Here is a 27,192-nt window from a genome sequence, read left to right on the forward strand (position 1 = left end):
AGAGCTTTGTCTGACGGCTGCTGTTCGATTTACAATTTAGAATGTAGGAGTCATGCACATATGTGTCTTATCAACACTTGAGCCATGTTAAGCCATGAGATAAAGGTACAGACTAGGCAATATCCAGACAGAAAAATGCACAGACACTACAGTATAAGGGAGACAATACCTTAAATTGGTATTCTGTATATTGGTAACATTAGAACTTCATTCATGTCTTAAAGGTACACAATGACAAAGCACACTTCGGGACGCAAAATGGTGTATTTAATTGTTAATTCCAACAACAAGGGCACAAAGGATTGTGCATAACAGATGATTATGCAGATTATGAAATTAATGTTATGATAAATTGTTTACAATGAAAGACAGAAAAAGGTTAATCACATGCTTTTAAACAAAGAAAACAGACAGCGTGTATACAATGATAAACAAAACTGAACAGAAAAATACAGCACATCTGAGAGTGAGTTTTATTACCTTGAATGTATGGTTTGATGCGTTTTTAATTATGCGTCCCTGTTGTTCTACGGCTCAATATATCACTTTTATGCTATTCCACAGATACATTTAAATTAATGAATACAAATTCATTCAAACAGTCAGTTAAATCTTGAATTACAGGCAGAAATTCAATTTCTCAGTTTTCAGTCAAACATTCAAATCTCAAACTCGTTCTGCTCTTTTTAGAGTATACACATATTGACACTGAAAGACTATTTATCCTTTGATTACTAAAGGAACACACTTTTCAGAGATGAAATAGTTCCAAAGAATTTGGAACTAACAATAAAGAAAAAAATGAAATAAAGTTATCAATTGTGTGTGTGAATTGTGAAATTCCAATGAAAATCTGATTCTAGTGAGCTCTCAAGACAGGGAAATCCATGCATCTCTGGAAGTTTTTTTGCCCTGATTTTTCACATTTAAAAAACAAACTCTTTTTGAGATGCTGGTACATAGACTACAATTTGATGCAGTTGTGCCCAGAAGATAGCTGCATTCCACTAGGCAAACCATTTAACTTAATTTCTAGAACTCAGAAGAACTAACACAATTTATTCAAGAGTTTGAATGTACACTTATAAGTAAGGTAAAAACTTAGGCGTTATTCAGAACTTCAATGGAGGCTCTGCCCCAAGAATTTTTTTTATCTTAAATTCACCCAAAACGTGAGAGGGCATTGGACAAGGTTATGTAAGCTGGGTTTGGTTTGGTCTCTAGGGGAGAGGGCTGCCCATGTGACCATCACAAAACACAACTGCAAACACTGGCCAAGTCGTCACAAACCTCCATGCAACAGGACATCCAACAAATGTAATGGATACAGACAGTACGCTTGAAAGCACATGCGTGTACAACCATACAGGTCTACGCTACACACTTAAGAACCACAGTTGGTCACTTTAGTCTCCAGAAGCCTTTTTGGTATGCTACCAATAAACAGCAACCACTGCAATAAATGAGCAGGGTTTTGATTTCTGTTCATCACTTCAAACGATGTAACGAATTTAGAACCTCACATTTGGTGTAAATGCACAGCACGATGACCAAAGGCTTTAACGGGAAGACAGGCGGTCAAGAGACAGATGACAAGACAACCTACAAATGGGTTTATTGCCTTAGTATTTAACAAGTATAAGAGTTATGCTTCCATTAGAAATGAAAAGCTATTTTAGTAAACTGGGAACATAACCAGAGCTAGTAGTAGGAGTGGATATATTTCTGGAGCCATCTGCACCAAAGTTGGCTAAAGAGGCTTTCACTTCTTATCAATTGGACTGCAGATTTCACGGGTAAAGCACTGTAGAGAAAGGCATGACTTGTGATGTCATTATCGCGGGACATAATATTTAACATTACAATCTTTAACGGTGACAATTCCAGCAGAAATGTAACTGCTGACTGGCTATAGGCCTACGGTACGTCAGCCGCCTATATCTTATGTGCGATGGACTCAGAAAGTTGCATTTTATTTCAAAATCCCTTCTACTGGACACTTCAACTTCAGGATAGGTATCCTCACTTTTCCTGGGTAGGGTTTTACATTTAACAAGCAGATTCTCCTGTTGTTAATCAGTGCAATCCAGAATATATATGTGCCTAATATATATAAATGATAGATATATATACCTACATCCAGGTATGACTTCACAAGTACTTTTAAATACCTCATACTAAAACAGGAAACAATGACTACTGTAGGTTGATCTAAAGATAGCTGACCATCTTTGTCATTTAATATGGTCTTATATAAATTTAGAAACATGGCTACACCATATTTTCAACAGACATGCATTAATTATTAATATTTAATCTAAAGAAAACCCTTCTGGCTTCTTAATGAGACCATACTGTGTTCTTAAATCATGTGTAAATAACAAATTATGAGTCCCACATAAGGCACTCCCATTTTTGGTGAAAATAAACCCCACCTGTGAATTAAATGTCCAGCACACCTACGCAAAGCAAACATAGATGTTATGAAAAAATATTTTTGAACTAGCACCAATGCACTACCTGATGTCGAACAGCAAAATAAGATTCTAAGTGTTATTTTTCCTAATAAAACACAAAACATTAACGGGCTTTAAAGCACTGGCTCTCCACCACAGATACTAGCTTTTTAAAACTACGCGAAAGGATTTGGAGTTTGCATACTTTTGAATAGCAGAGCCGCTTCTTCACTAAATCTAAAATAGACAAGTCTAACATAGCCTGTGTTACACTGATATTCCTTTCACGTAAATATCTAAAACAGTAAGAGAAAATACAATACTGAATAATTAAAATTTACAATATATTTTTCTATAATACATTTATGCTCATCGGGGTAATGAGTTTTTTTTTTTTCCTCTTTCCCTCTTTTAGAGGGAGTTGTGATGCCTTGTGTCAGATTTCTACAGAGAACAGGGATCAACACACAAGTTAAATTAATCATTTTAACATACAATATCTAAATGCAGTATAAGTAGAGTATACGTATACTCAACGTCTTTATACTTGTGTATGGCTATTTTAGTTGTTATTTCACCTCAAAACAGCATTACTGGATACCATGACAACAATAAGCACTTGTATAGAACATGAAATGCTCACAAGAAACCCCTTCAAGGCTGTGAATGCAGTGCACCCCCTGGGTTGTATTAGCAGGTCAACAACCGACAGCTCTCCTTCCAGCCTTTCCTGTTTACTATGGCCTGAATGATGTAGCGAGTTACACACTGAACATGACAGTGCGGACAGACAACACGGTGGAGATGAGCGGGAGGTCCTGCCAGAATCCCAGCAGCCTTTTCCCCTTGAAAACAGGATGCATTTGTCTCGAAGGCATGCCGTTACTTCCCACAAGTTTGAGATTCTCCCCTCTCTCCCCCTCCCCCTCTTCTTCTCCTTCTAGGACAGACACAGTGAAACGCAGGGCTCTGTGCCCGTGCAGATTTTTGGCGACGACAGCAGTGGGAGCAGAGGGGGAGGGTCAGCGACGGGTCTTCACCTTCGGGGGGCGGGAGGGGTCGGAAGGGGCGAGCCGCTCGTTTTTTTCACAGTGCGGATGGAGACCCATCGTCAGTTCAACCCTGTCTGAAGGAGCGAAGGAGCGAAAGGGGGGTGGAGGGGGGCGCTGTTCCACAGCTTTCTGCCATTGTCTCTGCCTCCTGCGCTCCAGAATGGCTGGGCCCTCCGCTAACCCTGCGCACTAGTACACGCAGAGGTCGGGGAACTTCATTTCGTAGACGGGCACCGAGCGGCTCTGCATTTGCCCGTAGCCTGCGGTGATGGTGCCCGAGGGGCTGGGTGGAGGCCTAGGCATGGATGAGCAAAAACATAATTACAGTACAGCCCATAAGTATTTGGACAGTGACACTTTTTTTTTTTTCACTCTACATTCCAGCAAACAAACAAATAAAAACTTTTGCTTTTTTGTATGACACTGCATCCAATTAATCAAGCAATAAAAAACTATGTACACTAATAATTAGAAAATAAAATAAATGATTATAGTTAACTAAAATAAATAGGTATTTTAATATATGAATATAATAACTACTCATTATTATTTTTTGCCATGAACTGAATGATTAAGCTTCTGAAGCAGGTGAAAAACTGTCTCCAAAAGTAGGTACTGTACTGCCTCCTAAATGGTTATATTCCAATAATTATGGTAAAGGTAAATACAATAGTAGATAATATAGATATTAACGTTTGTATTTTACAGCACAAACGTTAAAAATAGCATGTAACATCACATTAGTTTCATTTTCATTTTGTTCTCAATTATGTCGAACTGCAGCATGATAAACATCCTCAATGAAACAGCCAAAATTTATCTAAATGGAGGCATAATTTTCAAACACTTTTACTGTCCATAGATTCTACATATTTGAGAGTGGCAAATGTCCCCTGCTTAACAAAAAAACCACAGAATTTCAGAAATAAGAGTTATTCCACCAAGATTAAAGACTTCAAAGGGTTAATAACTAATATACTGATAGTCTTCCATAAAATTATGTGTAATAACATTCACTCTTTGTACAATGTGCATAGAAAATATTAAATACATAAATAAATGAGGAAAATTAAACTTCATTAATTACGGATATAAGAAACTTTGAAATAAAAAGCAATACCCCCAAAAAAAGATACCAGAGATCACCCTTCCTGCTTCCCAAAACATAAATGTATTCCCATTGGTGACTGGAACACCTCTAATCATATTTTTCTGCCATATTTTCCCCCTCTAGCACAGATTAGCACAATTAAGATTCTGGAGACTTATTTTCACATGATATGCAAATTACGCTACTTGGGGGGGGATTCCCCGCAATTTTCGGTTCTTCAATTCACTACAGTTTATCAATCCGCAATGAGATAATGCAAATTTCTAAATTTCACTGTGTGTAGTGTAGCCAGTTCCGCAAAAGATGCAACGGATAGCCTACTACAACAAATACAGTTCTCATCTGACTACTGCATGAAACAAAGAGAATTTCCTAATGGATAATCACAAATTAAATTACTTATTAAAATCAGTGTGCAAGTTTTTAAAATAAGCAACACTTCTAGTTTTATAGCCTATTACCATACATCATAAATGTACTGTATTTCCATGATCTTACAAACAGGTGTGTCAGCATAACGTACCTGATTGTTATCTCAAAGATCTGGTTGAGTTTGCTCTGCAAGGAAGTAGCCTAAAAAACAAGAATGCTCTGCAAGGAAGTAGCCTAAAAAACAAGAATCACACAAACCATGAAAATTATAATTAGGACTCTGCATGATCTGTGTCTTAAGGTAGTGCAGAAGCCAGCCTATAATTTATATCCCTAAAACTAATAAGGTTTTGCATTACTGGTCTGTATCCATACGGTAGAGGTTGTGTGATGCTTCAGGGTATATTCAGAATGTGTCTTATTGTAATGGCTCCACACATTTTGTAAGTCAAAATATTGTATCACATAGTACAAATCTACATGGTACTGCTGCTAATCAATCTACCTCTGAAAGTGTTCACTGAGACAGTATGTTTGCAACATAATGCCAATATCTGGACATGCCACATTTGTCATAATGCAACATGAAAAACTATCAATTATAAATTGATCTTTTTAACACTGAGCGGCTTTTGCACTTGCATCCGGAACATTGGAAACTCACCCTGGCACCACAGTGGGCAGCTATTTCTTCAAAGGGGGCCTTCTGAAACTTCTCCACCACCTGCCTCCTGCGTTCTCTCTCCTGCTCTTCCATACCAATGCTGTCCACTAGAGAAGATACAGGCGTTAATTCAGCCAGAGAATGTATAATTACTCACTCGTCACTTAAATATCAATTATGGCTCTTTGCAGCTGTCCTTATGCAAAGTATAAAGTATGAAGTTATAAAGTATTTGGACAAAGGTACAATTTGTACAATCTGTATTCCAGCACATTAGGTTAGAAAGTAATATGAGGTTAAAGTGCAGTGCCCGGTTGCATAAAACACCTTAAGTGTAATTTACCCGTAAGGTTTCCCTTAAGTGTCCCTTAAATTTAAGAGAGTTGCACAACAACCCTTAAGTGGCTCTTAAGGCTTTCCTGAAGTGAAATGTCAGAAACCATGGACATGGTATTTACTGGTATTTACACCTAGATGTGTTAAACTACATAGAATATAGCACCTTTGGTATCAGACCACCCAATGTTTAGGTGAGCAAAAGTATTGGAACAGAAAATATTTAAGTAAAATACTCTCTAGGCCAGTGGTTCTTAACCTTATTGGAGGTACTGAACTCTGCAAGCTTCATCAGTGCATTCACCGAACCATTCGCAATTGGAAAAATAAAATATGATTTCTTCAAAACAGGTATATATTTTATTGGAAAATAAAATATATACCTATGCTTTTATTGAACCCCCTGGGGTTCGATCGAACCCAGGTTAAGAACCACTGCTTTAGGCTAATAGGCTGCCACTGCTGTCGGAACCGCTGAAGTATTTTTCCCAGCTGGCGGCATTCTTGCCGCAGAGGCAAAGCGTCAAATGAAACACAAAGGCAGAACAACAGAAATTGTACCACTATCCAAATACTTACGGACTGCAATGTATTTTTGATGTTTCAATAGGACAATACAAAACAATGGGCAACTATGCACTACCCTGTAGGGGGTGCTGGCCATTAGGTGAGGCACATCAACACAGTGGATGAACCACCCAGTGGCCAGATCTCATCATTCAATTAAGTGATGTGCTGTTCATACCATGGTAAAGAGGGCTTCAATGCCAAATGTATATGGTTGCTTGGATGCTACTTACCAATCGCATTCTTCAGAGTTTCAAAAGTGATTTCCTCAGCTGGAGTTCTCTGAAGACACAGGGAACATAGCATCAGAGCAGAGCCAGATGCAATGATTATTCACAGTATATAATAATAATAATAATAATAATAATAATAAAAATAGTAACATGATTTTAGCCAAAGAAACTTAGTTTTTTAGACTAAGCAGGGGACTTGCTCAAGGGCCCAACAGCTGTATGGATCTTATCGTGGCTACACTGGGGCTTGAGCCAGCTTCCTGGTCCCAGTCATATACATTAGCCACTAGGCTACAGGCTGCCCTCAGATATCAGACGTGAGACAGCAGGAATAAATAATGGCGTCTAAGGAGGAGCAGGCTACTTGTGAAGGAGAACAAATCGCTTTATATGGGGTTGTGGTGGTCTGTGCGCATATCTATAGGGCTGTGGTTATCTGTCTGTGGGAGTGTGGCTGTCCTTCTCTTACCTCCTCCTTTTCAGGACTGTTCCGAGACTCTACTTCCACTTGCAGGGAGATAGTCTCCCCAATGCTCTTCCGCTTTGAGAGCCGGTCTTCATCTGGGGAAGGATGATACAACAGGAATGCCTGAGCATGTAGAGGAGGTGTATAATGACTGAGTGGAGACATCAGTCTACTGTTCTTGTACAGAGCCGTAGCAGAAACTGTACGTGTACAGGATTGTACTTCTATGCTGTAACTATAAGGTGTACTTGTATGAGACTACCTGTCAGCTGCAACTGTACAGGGCTAAACCTGAGGTGCAACAGCAAAAGTTTGCAGCAAACTATGTTCGCAGCAAACAGTGACTGCTGAACAATTTCAAATGAACATTCCATTTAGTTCGCCACAAAACACCTTTTTAATACAAATGGATGCGACTTGAGTCAAAGCCAGCTAGCTGATTCATTACTTTATTATTCATTACATTATTTTTAAAGGTAAGAACAAATATTACATTGGTTGAAGTATATTCTTACAAATAATTGTCAACTTTTGTTCACTTTTCAAACTGTTAGCTAATGTTCGCGTCGAACAAAAAAACGTTTGATATCCGAACGATAGCTAACATTAGCTAAAGTTTACAAAAGCACGTCTGTCAGCTCTACCTGTACAGAATGGCAGTTGTGCGCTGTATCAGTACGGACCTGTACCAGCGAGCTGCACCTGCAGGGGGCCATACCTGTGAACTGTGGGACGTAAGGGGTGGCCAAGCGGTCCGTGTTGTAGCCACTGCCCCCCAGCACCTCTGTTATCTTGGACTGAAGGAAAAGCACATCGCCCTCCAGCTTATCCACGCTCTTAGGGACACTGGGATAGAGGGAGAGTGTAGATGAGACCCAGCTGCCCTGTCTCGGTTAAATCGTTTTCATAGGCCCACAGAGCCAGGGCTGTGCTGCACAGGAAAGGAGTATGGAGATACAGGGGACAGGCATGCAGCAGTCTGTAGGTACAGGGGTTTGGGTAATGTAGCAGTCTATCGGTACAGAGGTTTGTGTAATGCAGCAGTCTGTAGGTACAGGGGTTTGGGTAATGTAGCAATCTGTAGGTACAGAGGTTTGGGTAATGCAGCACTCTGTCGGAACAGGGGTTTGGGTTATTTTAAGACTATATATTGGGTGTAAAGAAAGACTCAGTACTCTGAACTAAAACAAAGTCATTAAACTGTAATATTGCATTTTATTTGTGAGGACATGCTGCTGTGAGGACAAGATTGTTATTTGTAGTTGGCATATTATAAGTTTGAAAGTTCTGGGATGAGAAAGTTCTAGAAATTGGTCCCTAAAAGCCAGGATGAAAAACCCCTAAATAACTGATGAGCGAAGGCCCACTAATGGACCAGTCGTAAGTATCAGCACCTGCTCTCAGTGCTGCATCTTTCAATACTCCTGCGGAGAAGAAGCTGAAAATATGCTTCTCTCCAGAGGGCTGAGAGGAGATGAAAGACAAGGAGCAAGCCCAGACTGACAGAGATGGAGGACTATTCTCTCTGTCTGCAGGCAAGCCATTTCCATTTTTAGGGTTGTTGTTTTTTGCACGTCAGAGCAGCGAAATGTTTTTTATGCATCTGAGAGCGTCACAGAATGCCTGCGAACGTGACCACAGGCAAGGAAAGAGAAGTTATTTCTGGACAGATGTCACAGAAAACCTCAGAGACAGACCACAAACTAACTGAATCATCTCTCATTTTAAATGGGAAGGAAGAAAATAAAAATGCAGATCTCTATTTCCAGTCCAGTAGGGTCATACCGTCTGCAGGCTAATGTGCTGTTGAAATGATCGGCATCCAATTTAGGGCAATTTAGGGAAACGAGGCATTCGGACCCCAGCCAATTACTGACTGAGAATACAGTAAGTGCCACTGAAACTGTGACGGAAGGTTGTTGGCCAGGACAACATAATGGTGAATGAATCTAGACCAGTTACACATACCAGCCAGGTTAGGTCCTTCATGTAGCATCGCTATGCATGGCTGAATTTATGTCACAGAGGTTAACTGGGTTCTGCCCACCTTGGGTTTTCGATGAACACACTCTCCGGAAGCAAGAAAGGGACTTCTTTCTGTCGCGTCTCAATCACCTGAGGGGAAAGATGTACAACTTAATTCACACACTTTCACACACACATATGCATAAAAAATCTATTCACACATACCTTCACACACACATATGCGAAAGAACAAACACACACGCGCACGTGCACACATGCGCACAGACACTCATGCGATCCCAGGAGTGTGTACAGAGACACAAACACAAACACACGTAAGTGACTGCAGCCAACCTCGTGAACATGCTGACAGAAGCTTGGCACGGTGGTCAGCTGGCAGATAAGGTTCAAGTAGGCAGCAGAAAGGGCATGGACAGCACAGCGGTTGTACACTGGAAGCATATCCTCATTGGACAAAGCCAGGTCCTTGGAGAGAAAAGACAAACTCGTAAGAAATGCAGTGAAACCTTTTACTATTGATCAAATCAAGTGTTAATCAGATCCCATGTAAAATATCACTGTTGACAAAGGTGTGAGAGTGCACATCAGAGAAAGTATAATGAGATAATGAATAAGCAGCCACTGCAAGGAACAATAATCAAACTGTGAAAAAATAGGATTCTTACATTAAAAAATGGAACTCCTCACAGTTAAACAGAGAGCACAATCTCCAGTATAGTTGGAGCGAAAAATCTCATTAATACACATAATTCAATACTGAATATATCAATGACATCAACAGAAAGTTTCTATCCATGGTAGTTTACTCATGCTTTGACCGTCTGTAACCAAGAACCGATTGCAACAGGTTTCTGGGTAGTGCAGACCGATGCATAGCATGATGTAACACCAGTAAGCACCTGCATGGCTAGCGCCAAGCGTATGAGGTCCACGACCACTTCCTCGTTAGCCAGCTCCATGCTGATGAGGGCCAGGAGGGCGTAGAGCGTCTCAAAGTGTCGCTGACCGCTGTTCTCCTCCTTACAGGCCATGTAGATGTGCCGGTACAGCTGCTGGGAATGCTGGGATGAAAAGAGGGAATTATGGAATACAACTGAGGTTGCCAACTGTTGCAAAAGTCACCACAGGCCTGTCATGGTATTAGTTCCCAACAAATCATGACCTTGGAGTTATGAGGTTCTATCGGCGTTCTGAGTGGTTTTGAGATATTGAGAAAATATTCCAAAGTGAATGGGGCCAAGCAGAAACACCGTTTTAAAGTTTGAGTTTGTTTGTAAAGGCAACTGACTCAGAATACACCATTGTAAACATATGAGGAAAAACAGGTTGTATAATACTATTAATAGTATAAATAGTATTAATATTAATAAAACATCTTTGCGCTGTCATTTTGTGTTTTTTTTTAAAGAGGCAATGACGAAATACAACTGAGGTTGCCACAACTGTGCGGAAAAGTCACCACAGGTGTTGCAGTGTCACGTTATTGGCTCACAACAAAATGTGAATTGATAAAAAGCAATTCAATTAAGGAACTAAATATGATAATGATAACAGTATAATTTCATGGGCTGAGTTACATCACATTACATTACATTATTGGCATTTGGCAGACGCTCTTATCCAGAGCGACGTACAACAAAGTGCATACCCATAACCAGGGATAAGTTCGCTGAAAGACCCTAGAGGTAAGTACAATTTCAACAAACAATTTCAACTGAGTTGATTTGTTTAGGCAACTGACTCACCTCACAATACACCAAGGAAAAACATTAAAAGGAAAAACAGGCTGAAAGAACAGCACTGATATTATAAATTAACCTTTGCACTGCCATTTTGGTTTTGATTTTTTGATTTTCTTTTGCATTTCTGCGACAGTGATTTAAGCTAGTCAGAACAGGGTTACCCTGACCACCCTTGGTCGAGGCGAGAGACCTCACCTTCTTCATGAAGAGATTATCCTCTGAGATGTCGGAGATGATGCTGTGAAGGAGAAGGAGGCAGGATTAACTGGGTGTTATGTCGCCACAGGAGGCAAGAATAAAGGGTGGCCTGTAGCGTAGTGGTTAAGGTACGTGACTGGGACACGCAAGGTCAGTGGTTCGATCCCCTGTCTAGCCACAATAAGAGCCGTAGGGCCCTTGAGCAAGGCCCTTAACCCTGCATTGCTCCAGGGGAGGCTTGTCTCCTGCTTAGTCTAACCAATTGCTCTGGATAACAGCGTCTGCCAAATGCCATTAATGTCATAAGACGCGAGTAAAGTCATAATTCCAATAAGGATCTAAATTATTTAAACAGCATTTTGGCATCACTTTCAACATTCTGACCTTTTCAGTATAGTCCACAGCATGATGCTGTAGGTGCTACTGAGCTTGTCACAGAGATTGTCACAAATCACAATTATACAACTGTGCCCATGTGTTCACAAACATCAGATTATCCCACACATCACTGGCAGCACCAAAAACGGTCATAAAATGACTGTCAGATATTAGAGTGTGACCGATGACACTGCTGCACATCCGTGGTCCTTACTCAGCACTTATGTACTGTAATCATGGAATCAATTCAAGAAGTTGACTGAAGTCAACAAGGCAGACGGCAATACATCAAAACCAAAAAACAGACCCTGTGACATAGGTTCCCCAGGGTTCCTTTCGTGAGCAGCATCAGTGGACCCAAGCTACTGTCTAGAATTCTGCAAGTTACTGGCAGGTGCTAGCTCTCCTGTGCCACACTATGGGGCCCGTGGTGTGGCCTAGACACAGCGCCCCCTGCCGATGTAAGTGGCGTAAGTGCGTAGCCTAACTATTGAACCGAAACTGGAAGAAAAAAATGGGAGGAAACACCATAGGCCAGGTGCCGTCGCCCATACCTGATTGAGGAGAACTTGGGCTGGTTGTCATGGCGATCGATCAGACTGACCAGGATCTCCAGAACCAGGAGACGGATCTCTGCATCCTCCATTAGCGTGAGGGACAGCAGAGGGTCCAGGAACGAGCTGGGCAAGGCCGTCAGCATGTTGGTGGTCTGGAATCCTGTTGTCACCTATCCAAACACAGACGGGATGCTGAGCAAACGCTTCGGCAGTATAAGCACGATCCGGACACTAATGGAGCAATCTCAATTTAACTGTGCTTGTATAAACATGATTGATGATGATATTGTCACACTAATAACGCAATCTGAATTTAATTATGCTGATATACATGATCCTGACACTAAAAACAAACAATCTGATTTTAAACTGTTTGGATAAACATATGGCCTGTCACACTATGAATGCAATCTGAATTCAACTGTGGTGACATAATCATGATTCTAACAAAAACAATGTTATTTAACTGAACTTAAATAAAAATGATCCTGACACTAATAAAGCAACCTGAATTTATTTAGGCTGATATTTAGATTGAGAAAGGATTAGAAAAATCTACTCCCTTCATGTTTTCAGCAGGTAACAAAGCCAAAATGTAATTCATTCTTAGACGTTACTGTGATATACAGTGCCCTCCATTGTCATGGTTTGCCTCTGATTTGCCATAATTTTAGATTTGGAAACATGGAATTAACAAGTGGTTAAAGTGAACATTTTCAGATTTTATTAAAGGGTATTTTTATACATTTTGGTTTTACAATGTACAAATTACAGCAGTGTTTATACATAGTCCACCCATTTGAGGGCACCATAATGTTTGGGACACATGGCTTCACAGGTGTTCTCAGGTGTTTAATTGCCTCCTTAATGCAGGTACGAGAGAGCATTATTGCATTATAAACTATTATTGCTGTTTATCAACATGAGGACAAAAGTTGTACCAATGAGAGTCAAAGAAGCCATTATGAGACTGAGAAAAAAGAATAAAACAGCTAGAGACATCAGCCAAACCGGCTTACCAAAATCACCGGTTTAAAAAATAACACAGGTGAGCTTACTAATCGCAAAGGGACTGGCAGGCCAAGGAAGACCTCCACAGCTGATAAGAAAAAATCCCTGAACATCTGTCCCAACAGATCAGAAACACTTCAGGAGTCAGGTGTGGATTTGTCAATGACCACTGTCCACAGAAGACTACATGAACAGAAATACAGAGGCTACACTACAACTTAGGGGAACTAGCCCTGAAACAAGCATGAGCTAAAGACGGCTGGAATACAGGCCTGGTAGAGCATCACCAGAGAAGACACCCAGCAACTGGTGATGTCCATTGAGCAGTCATTGCATAGAAAGGATATGCAACAAAATACTAAGCGTGACAACTTTCATTTACATAACATTGCTGTGTCCCAAACATTATGGCTCCTTTGTTAATATCTGACAATGTTCACTTTAACCACTTTTTATTTTATTTTATACAAATCTCAAATTGTGTATAGAGGAAAATAAATAAATTATGGGTCTTTGTATGGAGGGCACTGTACACGGAGATCAGTGGCAGAAATGTTTTGTTATACTAAATAGATGCATCTTATCTGCATTGTGGATAACAGAAGTACTTTATAGCCAGAGGTAGACAATCAAGGTTCAGAAAGTAAAAGTCCTACCTTGTATCTTGTTCCAAACACCTGGATTTTCTAATAAGCACAATTCCTCAGGTAGCAGGTAGAACTATTCCTTCATGAGTGAAGGAAACGCATCGCAGGGCTTTTACTTTCTGACCCCTTTACGTGCTCATAAAAATTAATGTCCTCACAGGCCGATTTTTCTAATGCTCACCTGCAACAGTGACTTCAACAACATCACCTGGATCATCCTACTGCCCTCGAACCTAAAACCAAATTAATACAAAAACGGTTAGGAACAGCACATACCAAAAGAAACATAATAGAAATGGCAATGTAGAAATTGTAGGCCCAAATTCAATCTTTCAAACGTAACTGCAATGTGCTTTGTCCATAACTTGAGCAACTCATTTCCACGAATGATACCTTGTCCTTGCCTTTTCATTTAATTTCATTTTGCTTCAGATATAAAAAGATGCACACACTTTGGTTTCTTTGGTTTTCTACACCAAGCAAAATACTTTGCATTTATATTAAATCTAGGGCACTTGAAATGAGCACAGATAAAATAAAAAAAGCTACTTGACTGCAGTTCTAAAAGGTACTATCGATGAAACTGCATCAAATCAAGTGACGTTGGTTGTAACAATATATAATATATTCATTTTCACAATCTTGTCACTTGATTTTCCTTTGACCGTGTGTTGTTGGTAATTGTACATTTATCGTGCCAAACTGACCTACTGTATAACCATGAGATGGCTTTGTGATTTGTGATTAACCAACTCTATTTTAATCAAAATGGCAACTGATGGCAATGGCAATGTCAAAACAAAGGCAATCTAAAAATTACTGCATTCAAGTAGAGAAGCCAACAAAAGAAACTGGTCATGGTCCCATATTTTTCCGTAAGCAATTAAACATTAATTTCACACGTTTGTTGTACTATAGGCTATAGCTATTTATATATTTATTCATTTTTGTATTTATTCACTATCCTGGGTGATGCTGTACCATGGCTATGCTATTTTTCAATATCTTAATCCATCCCAAGAAAATAATTACTTTATGGCAGCTACTTTTTGTTGGATATATAGGAAATGTTTATTGTCTAATGTAAACACAAAGAACCATTTAATTTTATGAAAACAAGAACAGTCAGCATGAAATAAGTCTGATAACCAGCAAAGAAATTTCAAAGGCTGCAGAAAAAATCCTTAAGAAAGGCTCTGCTTTGTGGTCAGAAAAATGTATACAGAGAGCAGAGGACGTAGAACAGAATGAACTGCCAAACACCCTGAAGGTATGTTTTCTAATGCAATAAAAGCTGAATTCCTGATTTTACGGACTGGTCATTTCTTTCTGCATCAGCTGCAACAAACAGCTGAAAGCATCAAGTGCAGCATTACCGAAACAGAGAGACAGAGCAGCGCATTTACTGTAGCTAGGGAGGAGCCTAAAGAGTCCTGTAAAGGCACATGTGGGTACGTACTGCACTGCATGCATTTTCTAGAACAGAAAATATTAGATTCACTTTTTTTCTATTGCCAAAGAAATGGGTCTGGCTACGTTTGCTTCCTCTTTCATTAAGAGAATGTAGCACGGAAACTTGTGACCACTTCCTGTGTACAGTAAACATGATGAATGCCCCTGTTTTTGTCCATGACATGAACATCCCTGACAGAAATTGAATTAGTACATTTCTACAGTCCATCTCTCTACAGTATGAGAACCCTTTTGTCTGTCACACGGATGAAACTACAGAAAGGCATGAACTCGTTCAATCCTCCCTTGACAAAACGGGATTTAATCTGGAGGTTCAAACGCAGTAGCTTGGGAACGGACACAGAAAAACGGCAATTCCACGTCGATACCATGCCCCTCCATTTTTTTGAGCATAGGTCAAGTCCAGCCCTGCGCCAATGCGCGAATGAAGGACAGTGAATGCAATCAAGAGGAAAGTGCCCTTGTATTGTGACAGTTTCCATAAGAGCAGTTGGGCAAAAGGAAAAGAGACCACTTAAGATGAAATGCTCATTGATTACATTTCCATGGTCCTTGAGAGCTGGGTGAAAATACCTCAAATTGGCACTAAGTGGTAAATGGGAATGACTGTGGTTGTACAGCAAATGGACATGTTTGTGCTTGTTTGTTGACCTGGCTGGAGGAAGCCACAGCTCTGTGTTTAGGATTTAAATGTGCCTGGCGGGTTCTGGAGGCCACATCTCACCCGGACTTTGCCGACGCCAGTGTGGGGTGCATGCCGGGCACCGGGATCTTGCCGATGATGAAGAGCATCACCTCGGAGCGTTGGTAGGTGGGCAGCGTGTTGGCAAACGATCCTGGCAGCACAGAGACAGCGGGAACAGTGAGAGAGGAGAGGAGGAGGGAGGGCGGTACACAGAGACTGCAATACATGCAAGCCCGTAAACATGGATTAGCCCGCTCTGTCTGTCTCTCTCACACACACACACACACACACACACACTCTCACTAGCTTTCCATCCCTCCCTCTCTCTCTTACGCTATTCCCTCCTTCTCTCTCTCACCCCCACCTCTCTCAATTCCCTTCATTGTCATTTATTAGCAGGAAATACATTCTGAAAGCAAACATGAAACCTACATATGTATAACAGCATATAAAAAGTAAAACATGAACAATAATGTTAAATCACTACAACACATTCTCACCGGATCATTTGATAGACCGACAGATAGCAGTGGATTGATAGGCAGATAGATCTGAGGCTCTTCTTGACAGATTTTTCATCCGACAAGGTAAGAGTTCAAAATGGAGATCTGGCAATGCCTTTTTATTAACCGAGCAAAACGCCACACAACAACTTTTAGTCATCTTGTCGCTGGATTGTATCACTGGGTTGTATCTATCTATCTCTATCGATATATCTATCTATACAAATTATATGCAAGACACAGAGCTAGCTAGCTAGCGAACATTACTTGAAACTGGTGCTGAGGCAATCTATCTTCAGGAGCTCATCTTGAACATGACTTGCTCGTGACTTGCGTGTCTCATCTCTCTCTCTCTCTCTCACCCCCAGCTTTCACGCTCTCTCCTTCACCCCCACTTCTCTCTCTTTCTCTCACCTATTGTCTTGATGACGGCCTCCTGCAGCTGCCTCTCCTCATGCTCCTTGATGACCTTGGAGCCGATGTTTCCACAGGAGTCGTAGCAGCCAGTCAGCTCATAGTCCACGCTGAGACGCAGCTGCCTGAGCAGTGTGTTGAACACCTCTAGCACTGTGGGGCCTGAGGACACACGGTGAGAGATAAACTGAGAAACTGAGGACACACTGAGACACACACTGAGAGCCTGAGGAGACAGTGAGAGACACTGAGAACCTGAGGACACAGTCAGAGACACTGTCAGAGACACTGAGAACCTGAGGAGACAGTCAGAGACACTGAGAGCCTGAGGACACAGTCAGAGACACTGAGAGCCTGAAGAGACAGTCAGAGACACTGAGAGCCTGAGGATACAGTCAGAGACACTGAGAGCCTGAAGACACAGTCAGAGACACTGAGAGCCTGAAGACACAGTCAGAGACACTGAGAGCCTGAAGAGACAGTCAGAGACACTGAGAACCTGAGGAGACAGTCAGACACACTGAGAGCCTGAGGACACAGTTAGAGACACACTGAGAACCTAAGGAGACAGTCAGAGACACTAGAGCCTGAGGACACAGTGAGAGACACTGAGAACCTGAGGACACAGTCAGAGATACTGAGAACCTGAGGACACAGTCAGAGACACTGAGAACCTGAGGACACAGTCAGAGACACTGAGAACCTGAGGACACAGTCCCCTTCCTCAACTGAGTCTACCAGCGAATTGGTCAAAATCACTTTCACAACAAATTAGCTGAATTTGGACACAGTGAGGCAAAAAAAATTCTACAGTGGGATACACCTCACACAATGCTGCTAAGACAAGTTTCTGTCTCATTCATTTCAACAAAGCAAATTATATTAACTTTTAAGATTGATTGATGCAAAATGGCCCATTGTGGCATGAAATGCAAGAATAGCAATAGGACTGTTTACGTGAGATATGTGGTCTCTGAATCTGCCAGTATATAATGTCTGCATATAAATTGCTCAGGACCACCACAGCTACAACTGCCTCCTGTTTCTAGGCAGCATTTGTATAAACACTAACAAATGATTATACACACTAAGAAAGGTACAGCATATTAGTAAATTTGAATATTTATTAAAAAAAAACAAATTGTGAAATGGCCCATTAAATTATGAACATACAAAGGAAAGACCTCAATCTTTGGCATAAAGCTCCATCTTGTGGTTATGCACTACAACTGCATTAGAATCCACAAAATGTAAAAAAAAAAAAAATCTCTGGAATCATTAGCCTAAACCCACCCACAGAGCCACTGGATGCTATGGCGGCCGCCTCTAGCAGGACCTCCACTATCCCAGCTCGCACTGTGGCCGAGTTCTTGCTGTTTGCATCCAGGTGTCCCAAGAGCTGCTGGATGACCAGGTGAGAGTGCTGGGACTGTGAGGGTGAGGCAGACAGCACGAGGGAGGGAAAGAGGGTGAGAAAACATGCCTTCATAACACTTTCAGAGAAGGGAACAAAATAACCAGCTGCTTATGAGGACTGGTAAACAAATTGGCCCAATCCCTAGCCCCCGCAATGCTGAGCTGTTGTCTTAACACACATTCTTTATCGCATTCTGGCATGCAGACAAACTTGTGTGTGTCTCACCTGGATGGAGTACATGATGATCTTGAAGCAGCGAACGGCAAAGGATTTGCCCTCCCACAGAGAGTGGTTGTCGAGGTGCCTGGAAGCACAAATAGGAGCATGTCACTGCTGGTGTATGACGAGTGAGTGAGTGGGACAATCAATATTATGAAACAGATCTAAATCTCTTATCTGACATACCTTAGCAAAAGAGAAGTAAAAAAAAGGGCCAACAACTCCAACAACAGTGTACATTTTTGCCTGCCTGATACTGGTTGACAAACATTTATGAATTAGTTTGCATGTGAAGAATGTTACTGTCCTTTCTCAGGATCTTTCTTCTCATTATTAGTTATTGTTGCTATTCTTGGTTTTATTTTATTTTTTTATGCAATGGGAGTCTATGGCAGCACCTATAACTGACTGGTCACATTTTATGAAGCATTGCACAATAGAGGGTAGAGGGTAATGCCAAAAGGGTAATTTTACATGGCTAAAGGGGGGTGCTATAGCAATGGACTTTCCCTGTTTGACATACAGCCATAACACCTTGTCTACATACAGTGCCCTCCATAATGTTTGAAGAATTGTTTCACCTGACAAATTTTCCTGTTGAACTCATTGGAAAACAATCAATTTCATATCTACTGTATATCTGGCAACAGCATGGTGATTTGAGGCTCATTTGATAGCTTGGATGTTTGATGACTGAAAGTCATTTAGCCAACAAATGTGTTCCATACTGTATCAGCATAATTTACAGCTGACTCTAGTCCCACCCCAAAATCCCATAGAGATGCAATCAAAAGCAAAGAGTTTTATTATAGCTTGTAGGACACCCTGAAAATAAGATATCCAGACTCTGATGATGTTGATAGGTCACAGACAACAAAATACTAAACATGAGTACTTTAATTTACATAACATTTCTGTGTCCCAAACATTATGGTGCACTGAAATGGAGGGACTATGTATAAAACCGCAGTAATTTCTATATGGTGAAACCAAAATGTATAAAATTTGACAATGTGCACTTTTACCACGTGATTTTTAAATTATTATTACAATCTCAAATTCTGGAATACAGAGGCAAATAAATAAAGGATGGGTCTTTGTCCCAAACATTATGGAGGGCACTGTACTTAATATATATTTAAGTATATGTAATTAAATATATTTTAAACAACCATAGTCAATGTTGGGTGACGTTATAACATTTATGTTAACATATGTAAACAATGTAAGCTGTCTCGTTAAGAGTGCCTGCTAAAATACCTAAATGCAGGTTATAACAGTGATGCCCCTTTTAATTTTAATAAAATGAAAACTATCCCACTGTGGCAATAAGAGCCTAGCATTCGACTACTGCAGTTTCAACCCAGAGGTTTGGTCCCAATCTTTCCCCTTTGGCACAGGGAAATGAAAGTATTCCAAAGGACAACGCGTTTTTAAACCATAAGTCATTCCTATTGCACATTAAGACACATTTTTCACCAAAGAATCCACCATATCTGGGCTTTGTTTGGACTCTTATCCCAAGATAACAGGACCCTGATAACATGTACAAGGCACGGTCTGTGGCTTGGCAACACACGTCCATGGTAACGAGCAGACAAACAGACACTAGCTGTTCGTTGGGAGCTCCTGCTCACGTCTCACGGCACCAATTACCCAGCAACCCCTGTTTTCCACTCATCTCTAAAGCTCTCAACCATTCCCTCCCTTCTTCATTCTTTCACAGCAGCAAAAACAGTGGTATGAAATGAAAAGACACATATATTTTTTATTATGTTTTTTGCCTCTGCAATCCAGCACAATGGATTTGAACTTCAACAATGAATATGAGGTTAAGGTGCAGACTTGTCAGCATTAATTTCAAGGTATTTGCATCCATATCAGGTGATCTACAGTGGGCTCCAGAATTATTGGCACCCTTAAACCCTCAAGCATCACCCCCCTCTTGACGCTTGAAAATAACATACCCAAAATAAAAAGGATACTATTCTTGAACCCTTTTGACAACAGACATAATCCCCTTCTAAACGGTAACCATTTGGATTTGTTTTCCAATAGTCAGAATTACTCCAGATATTACTAAAACAAAGTTTTAGAAGAAGCTCAAACAGTGAAAGTGGAATCTTTTTTTCTCACTGAAAATATTTTGTTTGTGAGTCGATACATATTGTGGTTGTGGCTGGTGCATTAAGAAACTAAATCCAGCCACAGCCGCATCCCCTTTCAAATTTGATGACAATATCACCAAAAATGAGCATTCTACCTTGTTTTTTCTAAGCTATGTCTAGGCGGTTTTCTAAAAAGGACTTTTTGAGACTCCAAAAGGACACACAGAACTAAATTATATTACGGGTCTTATGAGGTGTAAAATACAGAAATTTTCTCACTGAATTATATATCACTTTTTATACAGAAAAAAGTGCTTGCACTTCCCCCCGCCTCGCTTTGTGCTCTCCTCTCCTCAGCAACAGGTCGAGAAGAACAGAAGTACAACAATCACAATAATAATATCTTGCATACTAATATATTCATTGGGTTACATTGATTTAGGTTTTTGTACCAACCCCAATCAATAAAAACACATTACATATGCTATGTATGTTATTTATTATTCAAAAGCATGCTGGCTCCTTATTTATCAGCATGCTAAATAAAAATGAAATATTTTGAGAATGTATTGAGATGCCTACCGGTATAAAATGGGGTCAAAATGCCCTCTATTGTGGAGTCAAAGGTGTTTTACTCATAAACATTCACACGAGAGACTAGAGAGACAAGAGATTCCTTTGAAGTCCTCCAGTACAACTGCATTACCAATACTGGTCAGAGAAGCTCATACGTATGTGGGCTCATCGTTTTCCATACAAAATATTGATAATAGCATTCATATGTACAAATACTTTTGTAGAAATATGCAACAGCAAAATGGGAACAATGATAATTCCGCCAGAGAAATTCAAAGTAAAGAATGGACATTCTATCAATGTTTCTCCAAGTTTTTAGAATGATAAAATATTATACATTTGGTTCGCTGGACCCTTGCTGTGAAAAAGACACTGACATTACCTTATTTCTTGTCATATGTAGATTTCCAAAATGCTTGTTTAGCCACCCACACGTTACAAAATAAGTAACTGTTGTCGCTCAAGCAAGGTGGCAGTAACTCAAATAACCATGGGCCACAACAGTGTTATGCAGAAAAGCATCTCTGAACACAACACGTTGAACCTTGAAGTGGCTGGGCTACAGCAGCAAGACAAATAAGTCATAAAAATCAGTGTAATAAATACTTAATGAAATTGTAACCGAGTATATATTTGTGGCCAGCTGAGTGTTAAAGTATACCCCATGGTGCAGATGCTTACATGAGGACGGGGTTGACGGCATTTTTGATATTGCCGTAGGCAGCACGGCCCAGCAGTTCTCTGAAGCAGCGCTCTGTCAGCTCCGCTGGGCTCTCCTTCTCCTTCTCCTTCTCTGAGGCCTGCAGCGGAGAGGGGGAGCGACTGGACACACACACACATGCACACACACACACAAGCGCACACATGCACATACACACACGCACATACACACAAACAATACATATATTATTTATTCTGCAGTGATTAAGTTCCTCTGACTTGCTTGCTCAATGTTATTTCAACGTATTTTAATGCAAGCTAAATATAGTATCTCATGCATTGTTGAAATGCATGTCTGTGCTGCCCTGTTGTGTTTTAATATTCTTCTATTTGTAGCCTTCTTCTCTGGAAATGATTTATTAATGGTCTGTTTTCTCCAACCACACTATAAGAGGTTATGTGAATTCCCTGCGCAAACACTGCCCCTCCCTCCCCCAACACCACCACCAACACCCACCCTTAACGGGTCACATGACATGAAAATGCAGTGTCTAACAGCTTTTCTTGTACACATGTTCATCTGCTCCAACATTAATGAATATCCTACTTATACTATACAACGGCACAGATGCAAAAGTTAGAATTAGTCAAATTGGCAGCTTAATTTGTATCATTTTTTAAAATTATTTCATAATTAAGTGAATAAAAACATTTTAAAAAAATGTATTTATTTGTCTATTTGTTTCCCCCCTTTTCTCCCAATTTGGAATAGCCAATCATACATCAATGCTCATAACTGGACCCCTTGCCATCATTTCCTCTGAAACATATGACGTCACCCACTACTCAGAGTGTAGGTGCCTGACTGACCTGCAGGGGTCACTGAAGAGCAATGCGTCTTGGATCCTTGCAGACTGAACCCCCCCTGACCCTGGGCGACGAAGCTATCGCAAATTATACATCAACCTGTGCCGGCTACAGTTGATTGATGATAGATGGTGGGGGCTTATCCAGGCACTAGAAACAAAATGGTGTCTCTACTGGATGAGTCACCCAGCAGCCCCGAGAGGTCCACTATACTGAATTTCATCATGAAACCTCACTGGTCAGATTTATAATGCTGAAACTATTATAGCATTCTGAAATGCCAGGTAAACGTCAGAGGCGAATGAAACATGGATATACTTATGTTAATTCAGCAGCAGTGATTAATCCCTTTGCTTTTCTAATTACCACCATTCTATTAAGAACTCATCCTATGATGTCCATTTTTAACAGATTCTAGTATTCTTGAATGCCTAGTGTAGTCAGAGTAATAGTCCTAGTCTGACAATGGTGATTAATTTTAGCTGAACACAGTACAACAGTGCAGAAAGAGCTGTTCTATTTGAACCATTACCACCGGATGGGAATTTCTTTTATTACAAATCTGAAATTGTGAAGGACAGAGGCTAATAAATTAATGATGGGCCTTTGTCCCAAACATTATGGAGGGCACAGTATATGGTGTTGTTGGGTACAGTTGCACAGTACATACAGCTCCAATATAGTTTGTGTCGTGTGAGTACTGGTGAGTGCTGGTGAGTGCTGGGTTCTGTTTCTGAACTGTGACATAACTTGCATGTCTGCAGGTGCAATGGATTATGATCATTGTAGTTATTGTGATTCTTATTTCTGTGCAAAATGTGTTGAGTAGACGGCTTTTAAAGACTAGCACACCAAGCTAGGAGAAAAACATGGTTTACTGACCCAATTCAGACAATTCAAATCATCAAACTGACATTTAATTATATGAATCCCAAAAAACACCAAAATGTTGGTCAATCACTGAGCATTACAGCCCTGTTTGAGCATGGTGGTCAATACCGAAAGAACATGGTGGCTAGCACTGTGCAGATTATTTCAGATTTGAGACTCCACATCTGAGATGGTAACTGACCTCTCCGTGCCCTCGCCCTGCTGCAGGTTGAACAGTAGGGAAGGCACGATCTTGTCCATGTGCTGCGGGTCCCAGATATTGGCCTGCAGCTCGTCGTTCACCGTCTTCCGCACCACGCCCTGCAGGCCCTTGATCCCTGCCATGCGTATCCTGGGGGGGAAGGCAAGATTTACTGTCAATTTCCTGGAAGATTAACAAAGTACACAAGGGCTTCCTTGACTGCCATTGGCAGAACTTGGGTCCTTGACAAACATAATAACAGATTCCAAAGGCAATCAAAAGCCGAGAATCAAGTCTAGGTACTGAAAGCTTTCTTACGCCGGCACCAAAGAAGTGACTGAATACCTGCCTCATCAGAAACGGCTGGGAAGCCAACTGTCCGATTACTTTTGGTCTCCGAATAGGATGTTTGTATAAAAAGTGATGGAATTCCTACATGATCGCCCAATATGGATGAGCTGACATTCTGCACTTTAACCTCATATTCATTGTTTCACCCCAAATCCAATGTGCTGGAGTAAGAGCAGAAATTGTACCACTATCAAAATACTCAAATGTCTGTCAATTTTCCATTCCCCTGCAACCAATATCCTTTCACACAGCAGTGTGCATTCTTCCCCTAAGGGCCATAGGCTACATCATATCGCAGAAGCTAGTGCTGCTCTAACTTCAGTTTCAGCTTGTCTTTAAACCCTGAACCTTCCACTTCCCTATTCATTTTGGCAGGACTCCCTCATTATCAGGTAACTTCAAAACACTGATAACTGCTCTCCCTATTGAAATAACAGTAATACTTACTATAATGAACTATAATAGAGGGGCGACATGGCTCAGGCAGTAAGAGCAGTCGTCTGGCAGTCAGAGGGTTGCCGGTTTGATCCGGCAGTGAGGCTGCCGTGGCAGCCAATCGCCGTCGGTGTGTGAGTGTGTGTATGAATGGGTGAATGAGAAGCATCAATTGTACAGCGCTTTGGATACAGGTGCTATATAAATGCCAACCATTTACCATATAATGACAACTATAATGATACAAAGTTTCACAAGCATACACACTGTACGATATCGTCCACTGCATCATTCAGTGAAGCATAATTTCGAAGGTGGATGACGACTATTTCACTGATCTCATAATACCCGCGTTCTAAAATAAACAACCTGTTATCACAGAGACCAATAAACTTTGATATCCATCTTGAAAATCATATGGCAAACATTTTGAACAAGTGAAAGTTTTCTAACATTCACGGTAAGTCAGATAATTTCTGACATCCAAATATTTAACAAAATTTCACATTTCAATGTGTTAAAATACTTAAAGAGCATAGCGCTTTGGTATCAGACCACTCACTTTTGAGGTGAGCAAAAGTATTGGAACAGAGTATTTAAGTAAATTAAAGTAAATAACACTTAATATTTGGCAGCATATACCTAGCATATACAGTTGCATTCTTCTTTTGTGATGCTTTTCCAGGCTTTTACTGCAGCCTTTTATCAGTTGTTACTTCTATCAGTTGTGAACTACTTTCGTGGGGTTTTTCCCATCAATCTCCTCTTCAGGAAGTAAAATGCATGCTCAACTGGGTAAGGTCTGGCAATTGACTTGGCCAGTCAAAAAACACTTTTTCTCCCTAATGAAGTCCTTTGTTGTGTTGGCAGTGTGTTTTGGGTTATTATCTTGCAGGATACAGTACATCTCAATTAGTTTTGACGCATTTCTCTGTAAATTGGCAGACAGAATTTTTTGTAGACTTCTGAATTTATCCTGTTGCTGTTACATCATCAATAAAGATTAGTGAGCCCACTCCAGAAGCTGCCATGCAAGCCCAGGCCATGACACTTCCTATGCATGTTTTAGATCATGAGCAGATCCCTTCTTTCTCCACATTTTGCCTTTCCATTACTTTGGCAGAGGTTAATCTTAGTCTCCAGAACTTGTTCCAGAACTTGTCTTGGCTCTGTCCAAATTGCAATCTTGCCTTCCGATTCTGACTACTGATGAGTGGGTAGCATCTATATTGCTGCTCTTTTCATCTTTTGACCTCAAACTCAATTCAATGGGTGAATGAGAAGCATCAATTGTACAGCGCTTTAGATAAAGGCGCTATATAAATGCCAACCATTTACCATTCTATATCCCAAAGGGGAATAGGAAAGCCTATAATGGCATTGAGTTGCTCGGCACCCTTATAATAGGAAAGCTTACAATAATGATATGTTGTCTTGCAACTTTGTTGCTTAGCACCCTGAAAAAAAAAAGAATCCTGCTTAGCTACTGAATACCTACAAATAAATGAATAAATGAATGTTTATTCTGCTTCCAACAACAGAGGAGATACAGTCAGGTCCATAAATATTGGGACATCGACAATTCTCATCTTTTTGGCTCTATACACCACCACAATGGATTTGAAATGAAACGAATAAGATGTACTGCAGACTTTCAGCTTTAATTGGAGGGTATTTACATCCAAATCAGGTGAACGGTGTAGGAATTACAACAGTTTGTATATGTGCCTCCCACTTTTTAAGGGACCAAAAGTAATGGGACAAACTAACAATCATAAATCAAACTTTCACTTTTTAATACTTGGTTGCAAATCCTTTGCAGTCAATTACAGCCTGAAGTCTGGAACGCATAGACATCACCAGACGCTGGGTTTCATCCCTGGTGATGCTCTGCCAGGCCTCTACTGCAACTGTCTTCAGTTCCTGCTTGTTCTAGGGGCATTTTCCCTTCAGTTTTGTCTCCAGCAAGTGAAATGCATGTTCAATCGGATTCAGGTCAGGTGATTGACTTGGCCATTGCATAACATTCCACTTCTTTGCCTTAAAAAACTCTTTGATTGCTTTCGCAGTATGCTTCGGGTCGTTGTCCAACTGCACTGTGAAGCGCCGTCCAATGAGTTCTGAAGCATTTGGCTGAATATGAGCAGATAATATTGCCCGAAACACTTCAGAATTCATCCTACCTGCTTTTGTCAGCAGTCACATCATCAATAAATACAAGGGAACCAGTTCCATTGGCAGCCATACATGCCCACGCCATGACACTTCCACCACCATGCTTCACTGATGAGGTGGTATGTTTTGGATCATGAGCAGTTCCTTTCCTTCTCCATACTCTTCTCTTCCCATCATTCTGGTACAAGTTGATCTTTGTCTCATCTGTCCATAGGATGTTGTTCCAGAACTGTAAAGGCTTTTTTAGATGTTGTTTGGCAAACTCTAATCTGGTCTTCCTGTTTTTGAGGCCCACCAATGGTTTACATCTTGTGGTGAACCCTCTGTATTCACTCTGGTGAAGTCTTCTCTTGATTGTTGACTTTGACACACATACACCTACCTCCTGGAGAGTGTTCTTGATCTGGCCAACTGTTGTGAAGGGGTTTTTCTTCACCAGGGAAAGAATTCTTCTGTGATCC

The 27,192-nt window shown here is 40.6% G+C and overlaps 1 protein-coding gene across 4 annotated transcripts in view; it reads right to left on the reverse strand.

The window, feature by feature from the left end:
- Positions 1–250: 250 nt before the first annotated feature.
- The window catches only part of LOC133128794 (protein EFR3 homolog B), a 61,335-nt gene continuing 34,393 nt past the window's right edge, over positions 251–27,192 (reverse strand). For all 4 annotated transcript variants that reach the window (XM_061242581.1, XM_061242584.1, XM_061242582.1 and 1 more), the window contains 18 exons: positions 23,771–23,920; positions 21,853–21,993; positions 18,494–18,572; positions 18,145–18,280; positions 16,852–17,013; positions 15,974–16,085; positions 13,958–14,009; positions 12,116–12,288; positions 11,181–11,223; positions 10,143–10,304; positions 9,577–9,708; positions 9,305–9,372; positions 7,976–8,103; positions 7,261–7,352; positions 6,792–6,840; positions 5,656–5,762; positions 5,143–5,192; positions 251–3,803 (listed from right to left, as the gene is read on the reverse strand). In XM_061242581.1, the coding sequence (XP_061098565.1) occupies positions 3,698–3,803; positions 5,143–5,192; positions 5,656–5,762; positions 6,792–6,840; positions 7,261–7,352; positions 7,976–8,103; positions 9,305–9,372; positions 9,577–9,708; positions 10,143–10,304; positions 11,181–11,223; positions 12,116–12,288; positions 13,958–14,009; positions 15,974–16,085; positions 16,852–17,013; positions 18,145–18,280; positions 18,494–18,572; positions 21,853–21,993; positions 23,771–23,920 (1,942 nt within the window). In that variant the 3' untranslated portion in view covers positions 251–3,697. The remainder of the gene's footprint in view (positions 3,804–5,142; positions 5,193–5,655; positions 5,763–6,791; positions 6,841–7,260; positions 7,353–7,975; positions 8,104–9,304; positions 9,373–9,576; positions 9,709–10,142; positions 10,305–11,180; positions 11,224–12,115; positions 12,289–13,957; positions 14,010–15,973; positions 16,086–16,851; positions 17,014–18,144; positions 18,281–18,493; positions 18,573–21,852; positions 21,994–23,770; positions 23,921–27,192) is intronic.

The sequence above is a fragment of the Conger conger genome, chromosome 5, assembly GCF_963514075.1.
Source record: "Conger conger chromosome 5, fConCon1.1, whole genome shotgun sequence".
Lineage (NCBI taxonomy): Eukaryota > Metazoa > Chordata > Actinopteri > Anguilliformes > Congridae > Conger > Conger conger.